The sequence below is a fragment of the Pholis gunnellus genome (genome assembly GCF_910591455.1).
Source record: "Pholis gunnellus genome assembly, chromosome: 17".
In the NCBI taxonomy this organism is placed as follows: Eukaryota; Metazoa; Chordata; class Actinopteri; order Perciformes; family Pholidae; genus Pholis; species Pholis gunnellus.
The window spans coordinates 16,189,145-16,212,038 of record NC_136544.1 but is presented as its reverse complement, the minus strand read 5'-3'; the positions used below and the strand labels follow the sequence as shown (position 1 = coordinate 16,212,038).

At 41.0% G+C, this 22,894-nt stretch overlaps 1 protein-coding gene across 1 annotated transcript; it reads left to right on the top strand.

The window, feature by feature from the left end:
* Nucleotides 1–434: 434 nt before the first annotated feature.
* Nucleotides 435–21,908, top strand: syt3 (synaptotagmin III; the record flags this gene model as incomplete). The annotated part of the gene is made up of 10 exons (XM_079178137.1): nucleotides 435–585; nucleotides 5,675–6,070; nucleotides 7,367–7,475; nucleotides 8,031–8,207; nucleotides 12,207–12,333; nucleotides 15,265–15,483; nucleotides 18,060–18,180; nucleotides 19,585–19,756; nucleotides 20,479–20,608; nucleotides 21,819–21,908. The coding sequence occupies 10 exons, from the start codon at nucleotides 435–437 to the stop codon at nucleotides 21,906–21,908; spliced, it is 1,692 nt and encodes a 563-aa protein (XP_079034263.1).
* Between the last annotated feature and the right edge of the window lie 986 nt (nucleotides 21,909–22,894).

Genomic DNA, 22,894 nt, shown 5'->3' with positions numbered 1-22,894 from the left:
CTCTCATTGTGTGTATGCTAAAGTGATATTATGTAGCACAAGAGCCAACGATCTATCAGGGACACAGATGGTTTTGGCATCAGTGTTCTCATTTAATGGGTAAGGGGACCAACCTGCCAAAGACTTGATTTGTACACTTTTTTGTCCTTACACTCACTTTGCCCGTTTTTCTCCCTTTCATCTCTTCTAGGGAAAGTAAGAGGGGTGGGTGTCGCTCAGTCATACATGGGCACATCAGTCTGGTCTCTGTGACCCAGACCAAGGCACCCTGCGAAGCCCCTCGTGTTCTTCCTCTATTGCCGCTGCCCCCTCAGCGTCCTCTACCTCCTCTTTCTCAGTTCACACCTTGCAAAAGTGCCGTCCGATAGGTGAGGGCGGCGAGGGCTGCGCCGTCATTGGCTGACTGCTGGTGAGAGTGCGATGCGGATTGGAGGATGTCGGGGGACTGGGATGAAGACCTGTGTAAGAAGGCGCTGGTGCTGGTCGAAGAACTGTGCTTCAACTCCCCGAGAGGTTACAGCCAGAGTGAACGCTGCCAGGAGTTCAGCTACCTGCTGAGAGGTCGCACCGGACAGGTGGACGCAGGTAACTGACACATTGGGAGCTAATCATCAATCTTTTTTACAATGTCGCCATTTGTCAAGACTGAGTATTCAACCGTTTATAACAAGACTAAGAGTCTATCCCCAACCTTGCAGCTCTGAGAGGCTTTAGGCTACTCTGAGGCACCGCAGTGCTTTCATGCTAACTTCAACATGCTACCATCAAGCCCCCCGGACAAATTCCACAAAGTGGCCTAACGGTTGAATTGCAACTTCTGGGTCCAAAAGAGGCATCAGTAAATCAACAGATCATTTTTTTTTAAAGTAAATCAACTTCCCAGTACAAACACTTGAATAGCTCTTATTTATATTATTAGGTCCAAAAAGTTGTTAAATGCACTAAAGGCACATGCTGCCAGCAAAAAGACACAAAGAAGCGACTTCACTATCTGCTCAGGTAGACATTACTTCACTATATCTTTGCATTGCAAATAGTTGGTGCTATAGGCCTAATAATGCTCTGCTCTGTATAGAGAACCTTTAAAGCAATATTTCACCTAAAAGGTACCCTTGTCGTATCAAAGGCTTATACAATTGATAGTTTTCTCCTTAAAAAAACCCAGAGAGGCTGTGGTCAGCTGGATTCATGTCAGTTCATGTCCTCCAAAGATAACAAGCTTTTAAAATGGAAATAGTTTCATAATACACCACTGCATCTGCCTATATGCTCAGTGTTTTACATCATTATATAGCTACTACAATTGGCTTTAATATATCCAAGCAGACCACAGCTGCTTCTATATGAAGGAGGAAACTGTGAATTTAATAGACACCTTTCAAGCCTACAGGAGGTCTTTGATACCTAAAAGATGTGAGGAATAGCTTTGAGGAACTGATCACCCACTCAAAAGGAATTTTCTTAATATGAGCTCCAGTGATGATTTTTACTATCCCATTATGGTCTGAATCATGCTTTTACACACAAGAGCAAACAACATACTTACGATATTTTAAATGTGGTATGTGTTGTTATTAAAGTGGTAAAAATATTGTCGCCAAATATTATCTTTCAAAATACTTCAGCAGAAATGTTTCATTATTGCCTCAGCAGTTGCGGACACAGCAACATGACATGCTTTCGATTTGAAGGTTTGAGAGTTTTTTTTACTGAGTAGGTGCATCGTGCGCAGTGGACTGTATTGTGTGCTGAGTATTGTGCGTGGGTTCTCATTGAAGGATTTGGAAGTGCAATGCGCTGTTATGCAGATTAGCGTGGATAGCTCTGGCTCATTGTAGATTAAACAGGATTGGCTGCATGTTCCCTCTGGAGATTTGGATGGCTCTGTGAAGAAATGTCACACCACGGTTTTAGGCTTTGGCCCCCTTTGCTTACCAGCTGTGATTTTTCGGTGTTTGCTGACGGAAGTCTCCGAACCCTCTGAGGAAAGCGACCGCCGAAAGCTGTCAGCGAATGGCTTGTGTAAGCAGCGGAGATGTGTTTGATGTGGAGCAATGTACGCCTCCCAGTGGGCTTGCATCAGTCCCTGACTGACAGGAAGCCTCGGCCTCTCTTCACGGTGCACTTCAGAGGCCTTCTACCCACCCACCTACCCACCCGCTGAATCGCATTGTTATGCTTCGTGGATTAGCGATGGATCTTTGGCAGGATCAGTGCTCATGAAGGTAGAGCAACTGCCCTAAAGAGAGACAAATGAAGGAGAGTGGTTTGGCCCCCGACAGTCCCCATGCACGTTTTATCACAGCCGTGTCTTATCAGTGCACCCTGATCTGCCAACCACACAAAACCTACTCTTCTGCCTCCTCGCTTTGTTTTTCCCCGTCCCGATCAATACATTAACCTTTCTTATCCTTAAACCCCTCCCCTCTTTGGGTTTTGCTCTAAATCATTGTCATGCTGTTTTCTTCCATGGCTCTGTTCCATGGCTCTCTCTTTCTCTCTACCATTGCCTCTTTGTTTTCTACTCTTTCACACATGGCGTGGTAGTTGCATCGACTTTATCAATCCTCCTCCCTTCCTCCCCCTCCCCCTACCTCCTCTGAGGAAACAAAAAAAGGGGGAATACACCCAGTCAGCTTATATGTCTGTTCAACATGTGCACCAATCTGTTTTCAACCCTCACCCTGTCTTTCCGGGCCCAGCCGGCCGTTCTGTGGTTTGGATCGTTTTTCATTTCACTCTATTCCCCTTCATCACTACTGTCCCGTTTTCTACTTTATCCTACCTTCCTTTGCCCTCGTTTCCTCTCCTCCCGTTCCATCACTTTAAGCTTCTCCTGTCTCCTGATCTCCATCGTCACATTCTCTCTTGCCTTGCTCTCTCTTCCTTTTTTCTCCCCCTTCCCATCCCTTGTTCCTCACTTCCCACCCTGTCTTGTTCAGCACCTCGACAGATCGATGTATCCCTCCCACAACTCAGCGGCCCCCCAATCATATCTTGGTGCTGATTAATGACATACACAGACTGATGAATAATTCACCAAAGACAGAGCAAAGAAGGAGAAGCAGAGAAGAGGTGGGGGGGGGGGGGGGGGGGGTGCAGAGATGGTAGGGGTGATGAACAAAGACACAGTTGCTGAGGAGAACACGTGCAGAGGCAGACAGCATGGGAAAAGAAATGACAGCGAGGAATGAGGAATATTTTAGGGGATTATATAGAGAAGCGAGTGAAAGAGAAAGAGAGGGTAGGGCTGGTGGAGTCAGAAGGCGAACCGAATTCCAGAAGATGTACCCCAGGGCTGGAGGATTGGCTGCTGTTGTCTTGTGTTCACTCATTTGCTCTAAGCCTGGTTGTCAGCCTGTTAAAGAGACAATTCCACTCACTTTTGTATGATTTAACAGTGTTGATTGCTTTGTAATGCACATAAAAATACTCTGAATTGAACTAAAGTGAAGCAAAAGGAGTTCAAAGAAAAGGAGGCCCTTTTTTGGGCATCTGGTCGGGAGTTCAGAGACCATTTTTCTCTGACGGTAAGACATTAGTGTTCTACACTAAGGTGATGATTGGCCTGCCTGCAGACAGGAAGGATTGTTAATTGATGTCCCTCATCTGGACGGAGCCCAAAATGGCGAGAGGCAAAAAAATTCCAGTTAGACGCTGTAAGGCGGGGAAGCGTACTTGGTTATCGAAATCTGCACACTGTATCGTAATTAGTCCTCTCGGTCTACTTACAGCCTATGCATATTCATGTTCAGGGCTGTGGGCCTATAGTTCATTTAGGCTCTGATTGGTCCTTTTGTCAAGACAGTCATCAGACCCAAAACATGCTATTCATAAAAAGACTTCAAATGGCTCAGGAAAATTAATAATATTGATTTTATATTTAGTCTATTTATAAATATCATGAAATGATATTTTATGAAATATTAGTAGGGTATTTACAAATGTATGAATTCATGAATTTACGTACTTCTAAACCATATACAAAACTACAAAAGTTCCCGATCGACTCTTTGATTTCTGCTCTCTTTGACAGAGGCTGTTGCTGGAACTGTCCGGCTGTCTGGTGCTGGAATTGCACTTTTCTTATATTCTGTACACTTTTTCAGTCGGATGAGTCATACTCCACCCTCCCCACACACATCCTCTACAGACCCATATTCACCATCCCACCCCCACTATCTCCCCCCCACCAAACCTCCAATCCAATCCTCCCCACAAACACAATCCTTGAGCCATCACAGATTAAAAATCGTATAACCATGAGGAAAAGCAGGATGACATTAAAGAGACAATACTGTGGGTGTTTGTTCTCAATTGTGTCCCCCCCAACCCCCCACCCCCTACATCACCTCCTCTCCTCTCCCAATAATATCCCCTCTGCCAACGTTTGCCCCCATTTTAAGCACATTAATTAAATGTGGGATGTGAGCTTCAGGGGATGGTTGCATCAATCTACGCCTACAGCGGGTTCCTTCTCCTGCACTGTGATTTGTGATTTTTTTAGATGTTGTCGTGAAGCTTGTGATGCCGTGTGTGTGTGGATTGTTGATTATGCAATGGCTTACTGTTGATTTGTTGGGCATATTTATGATGTGATAATTAAATACAGGGCGTGTGGTTGTTGTTTTTAGCCATGCTAGCAGCATGGGGTAGTTTATAATGATGGTTTTCACAGACATTAGTCTCAGACAATGAATCCTACTGACTTTGGTGATCCCCTGACTTATTCCTCCAGGATCACCATGAGGTTCACATTTGTGGTTTTGAGTGAAATGTCTATTGGATGAGTTGAGGCTGACCAGATCCCAAAAAACAAATGTGGGACAAAGAGTATGTTTGTGCGGGACAATTTGGGACACCGGCTTCACCCAGTTATAAGCAAATTCCCAGTCTTTGTTGTCTCTGCGTTTCCTTTTCTGTGTGCTAATTTCCATCATGTTCTGCCTAAATCTACATAGCTTGTGACTTTGTGGTGACTCACAATTTTCAAACAGCCCCAATGCTGACAGCCTTCCCTGCTTTCTCCACAGCCATTGGATTAAAGGCAGATTTTAGAAAAAGGTCTGTCCTGCAGTGGTTTGACTTTTGAAGACCAGAGCCAAACTAAATGTGGGACATCGTCTCAATATGAGGGATGTGGGACACGGGATGAAAATGCTGTGCAGTCCCACATAGAGTTGGACATGTGCTCTAGATGGGTTACCATTCACATCCACTTCAGGATGAACTGTAATAACTTTGGTGATCCCCTTACTTTTCATCTAGCACCATCTTCAGGTCAATGTTTTTATTTGTTAATATTTGATATTCTGGTTAATGATTCGAAACTTCTATTGGCATTCATATCAGCTTTAGCTGTAGTTCGTGTTTAGTGCTAATTAGCAGGTGTTCACGGTAAACTGGTAAACATGGTAAACATTATACCCTCTAAACGTCATCATGTTAGCATTAAGCTCAAAGCACTGCTGTGCCTCAGTACAGCCTCAGAGAGCTGCTAGTTGGTCTTGTTAAAACTACATTCTCCTCTTTTAAATGCCATTTATTTATTTCTGTGTAAACACATACTTTACAATGATGACGTTAAGGCTTCCTTTTGTCTGTTGAATCTTCTGTTTTTCATCCCTTGACTTTCTTTTCCCTCCCCTCCATGTCTTCCTCTGGTCCTCTGTAGAGATCTCTGTCAGTCTGCTGTCGGTCATTGTGACATTCTGCGGCATCGTCCTCCTCTCCGTCTCCCTTTTTGTCTCCTGGAAGCTCTGCTGGCTGCCATGGAGGGACAAAGAGGGCGGAGGCCTGAGCCTGACATCAGGGTTGCTGCCTGGAAGCGCTGGTGTCGGAAGCCTCGGAGGCACCGGGGGCTCGTCACTCTTACCACCCCTGCTGCAGAGGAAGGAGGGCCACTCCTCGTCCTCGCTCTACCCCTCCCTGGGCCAGCAGGGCCAGCACCACCCCCATTTCTCTGACCTGGTGGGTTTGGAGAGGGGGGAGGTTGGAGGTGTGGTTGGGGGACCACAGGAGACCCAGGAGCCGTCCTACCTGGACATGGACTCCTATCCCAACAATGCTGGTGAGAGAGGGAACAAGTTCCCAGAAAGGAGACACTAATCCCAGTCTGACTATAAGAGTAATGCAATGCCTCGTTCAATAACAGCTCATCTTAATACACTCACATGGTACTGAATTTAATACTGAAATGTTACCCACATATAGTAAAAATAATTAATCTGTGCTGCAACAGTGTTATGTATACTGGCCATTATTGTATACATAGCTTTTCTTTTCTATATTCAAGGAGTATTATTCATGTTACAGGCCTAATCTCTGAATTACACATACTTGGTTATGAAGGGGCCTGTGACTTTAAGATGAAGTTAAAATCATATCTGTACTTTTTTTAAAGAATTCATTTCTTTATTTCTCAAAACAGCATACAGTAAAGACACATATCTGCCTTTTAAAGTCCCAATTGCTAACAGGTTCACACACAGACAGACACCATTGTGATGCCATCGGAGTCATGTTTCTGCCCATCTGATGACTACAACGCTTATATTCACTTCTCTTTTAGCTCTGTTTTGGCCTCTTCAAGCCTTCTAAATCTATTTAGCTGCTAAATGCTAAACTTTCTTGCCCAACTAGTTTTGTTTTTGCTGAAAACAGCTACCTGACACCACTGAACACAAAGTTCACGTGAGCAACGTAACTGAACCAAACAGTAAATCAACAGAAAACAATCAGCTCAAAAGCTTGTAAGAGCTGCTGAGTTGGCTCATACTTCTGTGTGGGTTTGTTACTTCAAACAACCCTTTCAAATGATTAAAGTGTTAATTGCACAAACACACATAAACATATTGATTAACTTAGCTGAAAGAGATCCTTCCCAGAAAGCTTGTGATGGTGAAGTGGTTGGAACCGAACTTTTAAGTTTAACAGGAACTTAAATAAGCAGCATTTGGTAAGAGAAGACATTTTCACAAATAGATACTAGCTGTCATAAACTGATGTCAGAGATACGTTTAGGACCTGGTTTTATGAACCAGCTCTATGCGTTTTCACTCTGCTTTTATTGTTTTCTTTATGTTTTTGTTAAAGTTTATGGCAGTTCTTTCATATCTCTGTGTTATATGCCTGTCATGCTGGCTCACATTCTGCTATTGTAAACACGTCTACTCATTCCTTCCCTTCTCTTTTCTGTTAATCACTCTTAAATCAATATTATACAATCAATTCGATCAATGATGCTGACACTGCACTACAGAAAAAGGCATTGATCTGAGCCTTTGTAATGACGACGGCCACAATAGCTCTAACAAAAGAGACATGTTAATCATTGAGGATTGTTTTGTCCATTTCACTCTGCTAGGAACTCTGAAGCTGAGTCAGACGTCTCCAGATGTCCCCAACTCAGAGGTTGGAGCCCAGCCCCATAAAGATCTGCCCAACGCTCATTCCCAGCAGCAGGTCACCTCCCGGTCAGTACCTTGTGTATTAATGTACTGGGGTCATTAAAGAAAAATCAATTGAAGAACTCATGGTTAAAAATAAGAAAAGGAGGGCTTTACCTGTTAAAAAGTTGTTTTTGATTAAGACCGTACTGGTTGTACAATGTTGGCTTTAATCTTGCTTGCCTCTAATGAAGGCTTTTGAGGTCTGTAACTTTTTTTAACTGATGCTGATATTAGCTGTTTTTCCATTTCTACAAAACCAGGAAAGACCCACAGAGAACCTTTCACAATTTTTAAAAGATATAGTAACTTGTGTTTTTTGTGGTTTGTCCTCCAGAAGCACCATCGTCACACAACTTGCCTTGATTTGATAACACTTAATATTTGATGCATGCATGTGTAAAAAAAGGTGTGTACTTATGCAAATAAAAACAGTGAGTGAACTCCATTTAGACGGTTTACGCTGCCTCTCAGATTACGCTGCTGAATCACACTGTTGCACAGCATCTTTTTTTGATCTGTGCGTGTGCACGTGCTGCGCTCTTCACTTAATATTCACCCTCTGAGCTCTAATGTGTCTAGGCCCAAGCCCATGACTCACCAGCTCTCCAGTCCTGATTTCCACGGTGAGGAAAAGGAGCAGGTAACCAGCATTGGGCAGATCAAACCGGAGCTCTACAGGCCCAAGGGCGACCTGGGCGAAGGCAAACAGGGTGACAACTGCGGCAAAATCAGCTTCCTCCTGCGCTATGCCTTCAAGTAAGTCAGCAAGCTCACATTGAAACAACTTACTCGCTCTGTCAGTGTCCTCTAATTTAGACTTTTTACATGATTGCCACAATAATTTAAAGATCTAAAGTTTAACCGTAAACAATGAGGCCGTTACATCACCACCAGGTTAGCCTGAAGAAACTGCACTGGCATGGTGCGGGTAGCCCCATTGACTCACACGCATCCTGCTTTGATCAAAATAGAAGCTTCTCAATGGTTCTTCTTTTCCATGTCTAATTGCTGTAGCATCAAGCGCACCGGCCGTTCTCATTCAAGGTTCGTACTTATACCTCCGGAAACTGATCATTTCCTAACCAAGTAGTTTTGTACTGCAGGGGCTTGCAAAGTGCTACTTGACATTAGTATAGAATACACGAAAAAATAGAAATAACTTTTCGTAAGATATCATAGAAACCATTGTATGAGTATATGTTGAGACACAAAGCACAGCTAAATATACCATATTTTATAGCAATCCAGTAATAGTTTATATTTCAGTCTGGACTAAAGGGGTGAACCGGCCGAATGATATTTACATCCATGCTGCTAAGATGAATAAAAGCAGTAGATGAATAAATAGATACATCAGTTCTGCATTATGTGGATGCCTGTGCACAGTTTGAAAAATAAAATCCTTTAAAATGAGCTCTGAACATGGTCTTAGTAGAACCACTATAGTTAATCTTAGTGGTTATTAATCACAAAGTCAGAGGGCAGCAAACACACACTGGTTTGCTGACTTTCTTCATGGCACAGAACATTGAGAGGGCGCTTCTTGGGAAAATATATTTTTCCGCTTCAGTAGACACAGAAAGAAAACCTCCAACTCAAGTAGGAAATTGAGTTTGAGAGAGTGAGGTATAAATGTGGAAAACACCATTCACCACCAATACATTAGGGGTGCATTAAATGTAAGTGACAAAATGTATTTTATGTACAGTGTGGCACAGATGGCTGTAGTTACTTTCTTTTGGTTCCTTTGACGATTCTTCGTTGAATATTCTTCACTGGAGAGTCACTAAGTACGTCATTGGGTTGTGCCCTGCTGTGAGGACTGGGTAATGAGAGTTTATATTAATTGTGTATGTGCTGTAAGTCAGTGGCTGTGGGTTGTGGGGAGGAGTGTGCAGCTCGCTTGCTCGGTCTGTCTGTCTGCGGCTCAGCTGGCAGTCCCCCATTTCTGCCCGTCCCGACATGAGGAAACGTTACAACATGGCGAAAGTGCTGATGGTCAGAAAAGAAAGAGAGCGAGAGACCGTTTTAGTCATGAATTATATATGGCGAGCCACTTTAAACAGCAGCCCCTGTCAACGCATAATAACACCAGACTGTGTTATAGCTGGCGAGAATTAGCAAGGGAGTTGGACGGACAAGGAGGTTAATGATGAAAACTATTCACGCGTCCCTTTTTACCACATTTATAAAGTCACAAGCTAATTGATGTTGTGCTGTAGTTGCCTTTCATTACACTTGAGGGAAGTTGTTTTAGTGAGAGGAGTAGAAGAGTGGAGGGAGTGACTGAGGAGTAAAGAAGACAGGTGTGGGCATGTTTGCAGATACACACATGTAGAGGTGTGTTAGCACTGAAACCCTGATAAGATTGGTATGTTAATGTGTGAGACCCAGATGGTGGGGAGTAACAGTCAGAACAACAATGTCAATCTTTCACAGATCCTCTGGGAAAACCATTTCTATTGGCAATCCCATTAAAAGCTGACACATTTCCACTGTGGGAATAACAGCTTCCAGGCATTGTCTGCCAGGAATAAGGCCGTGAATTTCCCTCTGTGCCTGAGCTGTAATAGGTATGTTCTCTGCAGCAGGTCTGGTGGATTATGTGACAAGCTTGGTTTGGGTTCAAGCTCACATCTTGTTTGGTTATAAGACACATGAGTGCAGGAAGATTTCATTTCCAGTTATTATATCTGAGCATTGCCGTGAGCCACGCTGGCTTATCACGGTGACCACCAACATGTCTAAGAATCATACTGAATTAAAGATCTGAGATACATATTTAAATTGGTCACGGGTTTCTCGTTAAAATATTTATCTGGCTGAGCTGGAAATGTAATTTCCCCCAGCAACTTTCCCTGTATATCATCTCCCTGATTTGATGTGATTGCAGAGTGGGCATGTTTATCCGATTGCCTTAATTGGATGTGATTCAGAGGTAAACATGTGTCCGGATTGGCCATGGTTGTATTGTCACCAAGCGTATCTTATTTGTGATTGGTACACACGGAGAGAGGATGTTATAACTACCAGGATCTACTGTAGGCGTTTGCCCTTCTGTTCATTCCTCAGCTCCAAAGTTCACGCTGACCTCCTAAAGCAGTTAATGAAGTGCTGACACACTGGTTAACACGGGGAGACACAGTCTAACGAGGTCTGATTGAAGGCCTCCAAGCCGTCTTCATCTTCTTCTGTTAATTAAATACATAATGAACGGTGCGTGATTAGCAGCAATGTCTGTGGATGGAGCATTCGAATGTAAAGGCTTGTGTACTATGTGTGCTCACATGTTTATGCTTGCATATGTGTGTGCGTGACAAAGACGGACTCCTGCTACAGTGCTTTCATGCACATTAGTGAGTCAGTATCTGAGTGGTTTGTTGAGGATCAATATTTCTATTTTTAGAGAAAAGCTGCTGATCGTTAAATTTCTGGATACCAATATTTGTTATCTTTAAACATTTTATGCCAATTATCCCAGAAAATACAGCCCAATGTATTATTCTTTTCTTCATTAAAATAACACTTGAAACTCTTCTTAAAGCCCAAAACTATTTTCTTGTCTTTTGCCACATATAATATAAAAATATTAACATACACAATGAATGAGTTTGACTTAACGGTTGGTAAATAAATAATCTGCAATCATTTTGATAATTGATTAATTGTTTGAGTTTAAAAAATAAAAATAAAAGTTAATCGGTCCCAGCTTCTGACATTTGAATATTTGCTGCTTTTCTCTGTTTTATACCAAAGTAATATGATTAACTTTGGGGTTCGGACTGTTAGTAGGACAACACAAGACAGTTTTAAGTTGTACCAGCTATACATTACTAATATAACTGAAAATATAGGTCTATTTTACAATGCTGGTTATAAGCACTATTGAATTGAACAGCATCCATCCAGCAACTTTTTGCAGCATAAGAAAACATTAATTATCAATTTGTGAGTGGTACCCACATCCAAACTTGTATTTTAGATTTTGGTATTGGGGCTAAACCTTTGTTTACAGCTGGATTACAGATGTTTTTCCTTCAAATGAATAAGAATTAGAAGAAATTCAAACAAATATCTACTGTACTCTATGAAATCAAATGAAAATGCTCTTTTATATTATTTGTATGTTAAGGGCGTCCTTTAAACCAGTGGTTCCCAACATTCTTTGCTGAAGAAACTGATATAAAGTACTTGTGACCCATCACAACAGGTTGCAGTTTATTAAATGTCTTGTAATATTTTGTGTAGAAGTAGTAATCAACAAATAGACAAATATACAAAATCTTCACAAAAATATATGCAAAGTTGATGACACAGATAGGAGAAGGTTTAGTGAGGGGCCAATATCAGCTCAATGCTAGCATGGGTTAGGTTTTAGTGTGTTTCCTGCTCTGTACGTATGGCCTAAAGTGAGTGTAGAATAAAGGGTACTGTGTTGAAGATTATTAATGAGACAGACTCATTGGTTGTACATATGTGCTTACATTTAACATTGATGATAGTGCATGATACACACACATGCTATTTTGGCTGTTCCTAGCCTCAGAGACGCAGCACCTCCTACACCAGTATGTGAGTAAAAAGCCTGCAGGTGTGTGTTTGTGTGTGTGGGCTGATCCTGTCTGGGTCTCATAGATTATTTGTGTAAATGTGTGCGACCCCTGCCATTTTATGCCTTTTTTATGAGCATGTGAAAGCCTCATGAAGTTTGCTCTTTTGTGTGTGTGTGTGTGTGTGTGTGTGTGTGTGTTTCAGTACGGAGCAATTGGTGGTGAAGATCCTGAAAGCTCTGGACCTGCCAGCGAAGGATGCCAATGGCTTCTCTGACCCATACGTGAAGATCTACCTACTGCCAGACAGGAAGAAAAAATACCAGACCAAGGTGACTCCCTCTTCCACCATACACATCTGTATAATGTAAACAAACATTCAAACAACATCATCAGGTCTGACTTGTTGTTTCCTGCTGCTCTGATGACCCAGCCTCCTCATGGGGAATCATTACAGCTTCACTAATGTAATCTAATCTAATCTGGTGCATAATGTATTCAACATAATGTGCTACAAACTATTACAGGGCGCTGCTAACCAACTCTTGTGTGTTATTCTGGTATTTGAGGACAGTAGAGTCAATATTTGTGTACATTTCGGGACATTCTGTACCAGGAAGTGTACCCTTAGCCCTTTTTTTATTATTAAATGTATTATTTTAAGATTCATGAGCTCGGAAGCCTTTACAAATGTGAGTTGTAGTTCTATGTTTGAAATCCATAAATATCACTAGTGCTTTTGTGCAGCTTGTGAAGCTTTCAGTGACAATGAAGCTGTAATAGTTTGAAATGTCTCCCCTTTGGTTTCCCCCTTTGTGTGGCTGTCTCCTATAGATCACAAAAGCCCCTTCAGCCATTGAAAAGAGTGAATGCTTCAATCATTTGCATAATACTGCTCCCCTTTTGTTTAGAGCGTAGATGATTGTTTCATTTCAGTCACATGGAATTTTTACACCACTCATATTTTGCCACGCTTTCATCCCTCCAATTGATTTCAAAAGGGAAACAGACTTCACCTAGTAGATGTTAGAGCTTTGTGTTTCTGGTTTCTAAAGGCACAACGTCTCCATCAACCGCATGTTTAATCCAAAGCTAACAAGTAATCATCAAGTGCTAATAAGCCGGAGTGACAGACCCACTCACGCAGTGACAAAAGTTAGATTCGGAAAGTCGAGTGTGTCACCTTTTAATTATCACCAGCTTTATTGCATGACAGCATTTATATCAAATGCTTAATAGCAAATAAATCCCACCAGTTAATCAACAAATAGTAAAAAAAAAGAGAAATAGCTTGGAGATTGAAAGTGAAATGCCGTCTGCAATCCATTTTATTTGATTCGTTTTAGAGGTGACGGATGGAAAAGGATGGAAACACAAGTCAAAATAGAGGTGAACTAGACTGGAATAAAAACAGTTATAGGAAATGTGTTGTGAACGTTTAACGGGTTTGATGTGATTCTTTATCCCTCAAGAAAAGGAAGAAATTCACTTTTCTCCTTCTTGCTGAGGAACGAGGTTAGACGGTGTGTTAGAGGTTAATTATGTTGCTCAAGGCCAATCGAAGCCCTCTGGAATATTCTGAAATGTAGATCAATTTAAAATACTGTTTCATGACATTTACATGTCTGTTTTTGCTACTTTCAGCCCAACCTGATTCAACCTACAGGCAGTTAATCAAAGCTTTTATATTCATAAGTCTCGGATAGCGCTTCTGTCAGGAAAAACATTCATAGGAAGTGATGTCTTTTATGTTTCTAATTTGTTTTGGAAGAAGAACAGGGTGGTTTGCAGGAGAAAATGGGCCAAAAAAAGGAAAACAAACAAACACTACTTGAAACTTAAAAAAGATTCAGTACAGTAAAGACCACAGCAACAAATACAGCTCTAGTTTAATCTTTTTAACGTGAGACTTTTGCATCGATGGTTACGTTCAAGTCACAGATTAAAAAAAGCAACAGCACAAACCCCCGTGGGTCGTTTTATTATGTTTTATAAAGACATGTCCTCATACTCGGTAACTCTCCTTTTCTGCTGGTATGAAAAATATGCGGTTGGTTTGATTGGTGAAATAGAGTCACACCTTTTTAAACAGTTTACTGGGCAGTGGATCGAATATTTTTAATACCAGCAAAGTGCATCAGTCTTTGAGGATTCTGGACGCATCTTTAAAAAATCATTACGTGTTGTCAAACACTGCTGTTTGTTTTTGAATTTATCTCTACAGAGACCTCGACTCGTGTCTGTGACTGGAATGCAATCATCAATGCAAAAGTCTAAAATGTACAAATGATGGTTATATGAAAGGCACAAACTGGGGCTAAGCCAGAAATATATATTTGATAACGCTTTAGATTACAGCACACAAAGTACTGTGTCATTATTCAGGATATACGGGGTATCAAAGAAATACCTACTGGGTACTTGGGTAGCATGAGGGAAGAAGATGAGAAATCTGGCAAAAAAGGGCTTTGCTAGGAAAGGCTGGACGAATGTGGGAACAGTGTTGATGCTTCAATTATATTAGAAATAGTTTAATTTAAATAAGAATTATGGCATATTAACAAAACATTATGTAGGGAACTGTAGTGTAAGAATTGTTTTAGATACATAGTAGTTATTATTAATAATTTAGTGTGCAATATTTTTGTTACATTAGGCTAAGCCTGGGAAGAGGGGGATACCTGTGTAGCTATAACCATGAAATAGTTATGTGTATGTTTTTTTTTTTTTAAATGATAATAAAATACGGGGGAACAGTAATGTAGTTTTTGGGTCCAATGTTGAATCTATCTGATGCTCAAAACTGATCATGAACAATTACGCCGGATACGTTTGCTTCCACTCACCAACCTTGTGGTTTATTGGGCGACGTATGTGGTCAGTTATTAATATATTGACCAATGAAATGTTATTTTCTCCATGTGGTAGCAACTATTTTTGAAAAGTATACATGAGTAATTCTAGCAGAGGTAGTGGCCGTTACTCTTAGTGCTTTTTACAATCAAAACAAAGCATTGAAAATGTGGACAAGAGCCCTTATTACAGTGTGAGACTGTGGTATGGGCTGTAAAGAAAAGTAGTCCCATGTTAGCAACCTTTTCACTGTAATTATACTGTGGGGTTGTTAAAGGGTAAGCTAATGTTGTTTGTTACCTCTTCATTCCTTGGACCAATTGGTGTCCCATATAAAATAATGACTGTAATTTGTGGTATTTAATGTAAAGTGTTACTAAATTCTAACACTTTCTGTCTCTCCCTCTCAGGTCCACAGAAAGACCTTAAACCCAGTGTTTAATGAGACGTTTCAGTTCGGCGTGCCGCTGAATGAGCTACATTCCAGGAAGCTGCATTTCTCCGTGTACGACTTCGACCGCTTCTCCAGACACGACCTGATCGGTCAGGTGGTGGTGGACAACCTGCTGGACTTCAGCGAGGGCAGCGGGGACAAACCCGTTTGGAGGGACATTGTGGAGGGCACCGCGGTAAGGATGAAGCTCTGCTGCAGAAATGATAGAAACGAATCACATTCTTTTGAAGGAGAAGCCCACGTTAGATTAGATTAGATGAAATTTGAATGAGCCTTATGGCAATATCGGCCCGTTGCAGATTCAAATTAGGGGCTTGAGCAGTGATAAATAAGATAGAAGCAGGAATTGAGCTTATCAATCGTGAAACAAGTAGAAGAGCATGAATTCATCGTATGAAAATTAATCTGAATTACAGTTTAGAAGAAAGAACAAATTAATAAAAAATAAAGATACAAATTTATAAAATCGTATTGCAGTACAAAGCCAAATGGTAAATATGAATACAATAAGATTTGTGCACATGTGGGTACATACTAGTATAATATAAAGCAAATATGTGGATATGTTGTTGTTGACAGAATGTGCAAAATACCCGCTGTATTCTCATTAACAGCTGGACAGAGGATGTACATTCATATATACACGTCTAAGATTCATGTTATAAATGATATTAAATTCACAGATCTATACGGCATGTACACAATATGCAGGTTTTGCTCATCGTCTGTTCACCTCATACTATCATAGCAACAGTGACACTATTGAAGCAAAGAAAGGCCAAATCTCAAAGCAACTGAATGAATAACTTTAAAATGTAACCACTACTTAATACTGTATGTTCAAATAATAAATAAAAACACTTAATTTATAACACTGAAATATTCAATTTAGAAAAACATTTATCTCAATTAATGAGGCTTGTGTTCCCCTCTTTTGAATTTGTAAAACATTTGTTTCAAGTTTTACAATTTTAAAAAAATCTAAGTAATTTTAGGATTAGCAAACTTCAAGTATTCAATATTCAACAAGCTGTATTGTTATTTCCATAATTCAACAGATTTTTTTTTTGATCAGGTGAAGTCGTAATATAAATTTGCTCAGTTTGGATTGGTGAAATTACCGAGCTACACGCTGTGGAGGATAATCCACCGACCCTTAATGGAATCGAATGCTTCTCTTTCCTGTGAGGTTATGTAGAAGTTCAGACCAGCAAATGGAAAATCTGGAGTTATATAGAGCCGGGGAGTGACACACAAGATATAATTTGCTTCAATCTAGTTAAATCGTTTTCCACACTTTGGTTAATTTGTGAGCAAAAGAGATAAGTACATATACAGAGAGCCAGCACAACAAAGCAGCCTCTGACCATCGGATTCAAGTCCACCGGTAACCATGAAGTTTTCCAGGGCCTTCCCATTCATTAAGTCAATAGCATTCTCCAAGTCAGCATATTTCCAATGATATAATCCACAAGCTCCTCGTTAATAGCAAAGTAAGCGTATCTATCCATAGCTACAACCAAGGTCACGTGCATTAAGCAGGTGGCGGCTGTAATGAATGAATTGGCCTTGTGCAAAGTTATGTAATTATTTAATTAGTGCACACGAATGAATCAAAAATCATACGAACGATTTAATCAAATTGAAATATTTCTCGTGCACACCAATAAGTTTATTTGTCTCTCTCTACGACCACTCCCGGGCTCAGTGGAAATAAACCACATCAATTCAGATGGATGAATTATGAAGTAAAATAAAAAGATCTAGTAATACTAAGACTGAAATTCTGCCATTGTCTGTGTTTAAGTGGATGTCGTTGAAAACCTTACCAAGAGCAGTTTCAGCCTGACTGGAAGACATCAAAACAGTTATTTACGGCCAAGAAGTTCAGCTGTTGAAAAACCGCTTTTATAAGGCACATTATTGTTTGTTGTCTGAAGACCATATACTGTGTAGAGAGGATGAAGAGAACATATATACTTCAGACTGGAAGTGGTCTGCAGTATAGATTCATTCAGAGTCTGGTAATGTAAAAGCACAGCTGAGAAGAGTCCAGATAGATTACTGGAAAGGCACAACTGGCCACATTCAAACTTTTTATCACGCAGTGCCCAAGTAGATTTATATGAAATATTCATAGAACGCTATTAGGAAATTAGACAGAGCAAAGTCTTAAATAGTTTTGGCATGGATATTCCATTTATTTAATAAGTTTAAAGTATCAGCCTCTTAGCGTATTTCAGTGTTTCACCCGGGGAAGTATTGATTAGTGAGGTTTAAAGCCACTAAGGGAGTCATCATGCCACAGTGTGACCTGAATAACACCGGTGTCATTACTGTGGTGCCACAGACACCACAAGCAGCGAGAAGATCAGTAAATGGAGAGGGGGGGGGGGGGGGGGGGGGGGTATAAAATGCCTGGAGAATCGTCACCTCTACTTAACACTCTCCTCCACTCGGGGACATCGACAGATTGGCATATGATTCATTTCCAGTGACGGCGCTTCCCCTCTGCCTAAACACTCTGCCTGTCCGCATTAGGATGCCTGCTGTCACCCGCCGTCCGTCACACATGTAGCTCTTCTCTGGCCTAAAACAATCATAACGCAGCGCAGCAAGGATATCTGTCTGTCTGTCTGACTCAGTTTCTGATGCCATGTGTTTGTGTGATCACAGCGTCCTTGCTCCATTTTTGATCCCCCTGTCTGTCTGTGTGTGTGTGTGTGTGTGTGTGTGTGTGGTGACCTACAGGAGAAGGCTGATCTGGGAGAGCTAAATTTCTCGCTGTGTTACCTGCCCACTGCAGGCAGACTCACTGCTACAGTCATCAAGGCCACCAACCTCAAAGCCATGGACCTGACTGGCTTCTCAGGTAAAGGATTAACACACACAAACATCATGCTGCTGATGACCTCCAGCAAGCAGTCCGAAAACGCTGGGAAGCCAGTAAAAGGAAATGACAGAGAACAGCTGTCTAAAAAACAGCCACTGGGGATGGATGTGGATTTCTTGAGTTATTTCAGGTTTATGTCTTATTCGGACTGGCCCAACATGCAGTAGATATATTTTTCATATGTAAACATAACAAGTAAACATGGTGTCATTTTTTTGGAATAAAAGAATAATTTAAATTCTATTTAGCACCAAATGAAGACGTTGTCTCCACCTACAACAGCCTCAACAGACCAGAATGAAATGCAGCTGCAGGATACAGTATGTTGCGTTCTGACTGAGGAATGCATCTCTTGCTGTAAAACCAAAAAGTGTGTTAAAAAAAAAAAAAGGTTTGACAGAAAGACATTTTTCAAAACAGAATAAATCACTAAGTGAAGTAGAAGTAGATGAAGTGTGTTCAGGGAAGTGCCAAAAAAAGTAAATTATCATAAATCTTTGCTAAATAATTCCTGAAGTGCATCGAGCATCGACAGATTGATCGTTTCTAATTTTGAAATCTAAGAATTCAGAAGTTGGATCTATCCTTCAAGACTTAGAAGTGGAGTTATGCATAATGAATATACTACCCGAAGCTATAAAGGTAATTACTGACAAACACAAAAAAACAATCTGTAAAAATGAGTTACAATGTGTTTTGTTGCAATCAAAATCAGCTGCAGGTGAAGCACCAATTATGTCTGCAGTGAAAAGACAAAAACAACAGTTTTACCCGCGACACTGATGTTAAGAAATGTGATCGCTAAAGCTAATATTGAATTAACAAAAGTATTATAAAGGGTTTTATTCTTTAGTTATCCTTCTTAATTGCAACGGCAATGTCCTCTCAGATTAAATGAGATTTCAAACGATAATGACCGCACGGCGTAATTATTGCCACGGTGATCCCCAGATAATTGCAGTGCCTTGAAGATGCTTTAAAATGCAGCTTAAAATGGAGTCGTGGGTGTGTGTGTTTTCCCTGGCTGCTGTCACCGAGCGGCACATGTTGAATGGATAACCGAAGTGATTCAACCTGTGCTGCTTTTCTCCCTTTGTGTTCTTAATCCAGCTTTGCCAAGGTGACTTGATTTTCATGCCTTTTATGTGTTACAGACGCGGATACCTGTGAGCACAATGCCTAACAGCGTTTGCAGGAGTCTCCGCTTATCTTTTTCTCTCTGCTTTCTCCCCCTCTTTCTCTGGCTCCCTCTCTCTTTCTTCTTCGCTGCTTCTCATCCCAATTCCTTCTCTTCCTCCCTTCTTTCTCCCCCACTACTCCCTGTTTTCTATACCTCCCATTTTCTTTGTCTTCCTCTTCCTCTCGCTCTTATCTCTCCTCCAGACCCGTACGTGAAGGCCTCTTTGGTCTGTGACGGGCGAAGGCTAAAGAAGAGGAAGACCTCTATTAAGAAGAACACACTGAACCCCACGTACAACGAGGCGCTGGTGTTTGACATTCCCAATGAAAATATAGAAAGTGTATCCATCATCATTGCCGTGATGGACTATGACTGGTGAGCAAGCTCAGGTGTTGTTATAATGTAGCACACTCCGGGGGATTTAAGATGAAACTGATCATTACTGTGAAGTGTGCTGCTCATTGAATATGTGTCCGCACACCGCAGAGTGATGTTTGCTGTTGCTTTTGGGTCCTCACATTTTCATGGTGTTGCAGCTGTGTTGAACACGATGAGGGCCCCCTCATGAGTCAGACTCCTGGTGGACGTTCCCTGTTTTACATAGACGAGCACCTCATGAATAAGCATGATTTATGCTAATGGCGACGGAAGAAGCGTAACCCTGCCAGTGTTTGTCTGTCTGACGGTTGCGGCAACACTTGGCTGGTTGATGTGTTTGTGTATAGATGCACCGCCTCCCTATTATGTGGTCTGCCCTCCATTTGGCATCTCCATAGGTGTGTGTTTTTGTATGTTTGTGCTCGTGCCTGCTTCTCCGCTGACATCAAGCTTTTATGCAGGGCTGTGTATATTTGTGAGCTGCTATTTAATATCCTTCCTCAGCAACTGTACTCTTTTCCTAGTAGTCAAGGTTGATAAATGAGACTCAGTCTGTCTGTTTCTTACAAGCCCTGTCTCCCTCTCTCTCTCTCTCTCTCTCCCTGCTTTATCATTTCCTCGCTCTCTCCCTTCCTCCATTCGCCTCCCTCTCTGCCTTCTTCTTTCTCTCTTTCTCTCTGTCTCTCCTGTCCTTGCTTCCATCCCTTGCTGCATGTCAGTATTGGTCATAACGAGGTTATAGGGATGTGTCGTGTGGGCAGCGAAGCTGACGGTCCAGGGAGGGAGCACTGGACAGCAATGCTGGCCAATCCACGCAAACCAATAGAGCACTGGCATCAGCTTGTGGAGGTAATGAGCATAGGATCATGTGTGTTTGTGTGTGTGCGTGTGCATTCATGTGTCATCTCCCACCACATATGTTATGTTCAGTTCTTCTGTTGGTTCTGGGCCTGATAACTAACATTATTTTAGCATTTGATTATCGTTATTATTAGAAGTAGTGAAAGCAGCAGCAGTAACGTTTGAAGAATAGCAGCAGTAGTAGTGATAGAAGTATACATTAAACATTAAAGTGTCATATTCACATAAAGGTTTTTAAGTATTAGCAAAAGAATTTACTACATTTTCAATTTAAATGAGCTCAATAAACTGAATGGGCCATTACATAGAACACATTTTCATTACTTTATATATTTTTGGGGAATTAATCTGTCACAAGGAATCATTTTTAAAAAGCTAATTGTTGTGCTTGCAAAACCTTAATCAAAAGAAATGCAATTAACTAAAGCTGCGAGTTATACATTTAATTTGTTTCCTTCTGAAATATTGTAGCATAAGTTAGAAATGTCTGATACCTCATATCTGATATTGTAGATATCAAGCTTAGCTTAGCTAACCCATCATTAAACCATAATATAATTTTTTTATGTGAGGATTAAACAAATGAGATATAATGTGTTAATTATATAACCTTAAGAGGTACTGGTAGGCGGATTTTGTTATCTTTTGACTGAGCCAGGCTTGCTGTTTCCCCCTGTTTCCATTCTTTGTGCTAAACTAAACTAACCCAACTGGCTGCTCGCTGTAGCTTCATATTTACCAAACAGAAATGACGATGATGAGGTATCCAGCGTATCAAACCCCTTTAGATACAGGACCTGAGTAAATGAACTTACTTGCTTTCACCAATAAATACACCATTGATTGTAGTAGAACATGTAGTGGTGGTACACTGCAAAAGCCCAAAATCTTCTTTTTTTTTAATGTGTCTACTTACTAGTCAAAAACACTTGATAATAAGACACAATCAATTAACAAGTAACATTTCAGTGAGATATAGGGATTTGTTTTTAGAAAACGCATCCTGACTATCTTGTTAAGTGACTTCTTTTGAGCATTACAGGCATATTATGACTCTTCCTAATACTAGTGAAATGAAACCAGTTTAAATATTATAGCATTTCATCAACCTTTCATTTATTTCAGCTCATTGTTTAAAAAGTGTTTCTTTTCATCATGACTAATTAACAATTCTGTATTATATATTGTTTCCCTGCAGGAAAAAGCAATTGGTACATTCGTGTCTAAGACTGCTACAGCATCCTCCCCTAAGCCGAACATCGTGGTGGACAGTCCTCACTCCGATTAAAACTGTGAGCCTCTCCTTGTTTCCGTCGGACTGTTTTTTTTTCTCTTATCTGCATGCTTTCACACATACTGTGTGACTACTTTTAGGCAACAGTGCATTGGAATTTATATCAGTAGTCCACATAAAATCCAATTTCTCCTTGATTTCTGCTTGCAAACAGGCCTCACTGTATTGGAAGTACAGTACATCCGTATACTGTGCAGCAAATGCGCAGATTTACAGAGGAAGCCTTTAAAGGCATGACCTGTGTGATAGAGTGGAGGCTGTGGTGCCATCAGAAGCAGAAGCATCTGTATAATCTTGATGTTATGGGTTATGTAATGCATCCTCCCCTCCCTCCCTCCACACTTACATTACTGCATAGTGTTTATATATTCTCTCACCCCTGCTGCTTCTCTTGCTTAATCTGCCTCTTCTCCCTTATCCTCTTTCCTCAGGTCGTTATCATCTCTCCAGCTCCAGACTTTTCTTTTCTTTCCTCTCATCTGTGAATAATTCTCTCCATCAAAGAAAGAGAGACGCGGAGACACTGCTTGTGTCCAACTGCTAGTGCTGTTTTGCTCATGCTAATGAATCCTTCAAGTCCTGTGCAGAACAAACAATATCCATCACAAGCTACACTTTTGAGCATCAGACCACACATTTACAAACACATGCAGATACTAAATGGTACAGTAGGACTGATTTCGTAACTGTAAATGTGGGATCAAGCAAGGGAACAGACACACACAACTTACACACACACACACACACACACACACACACACACACACACACACACAGATACACAGAGTTTGCAGTATGTGCATAGTTCATGTGTGCTTAAGATTAGTGTAGTATTTCATCTAGGAGGAGCGTGATGTGACAAACTTTTCTCTCTTGAAAAAAAAAGAAAGCCATCCTAGAATGGCCATTTCAACCAGGACCAAAGGTTCATGCCCTTGTACAGACTATAAAAGAAGAAAATCACTATGTCGATATTTTTC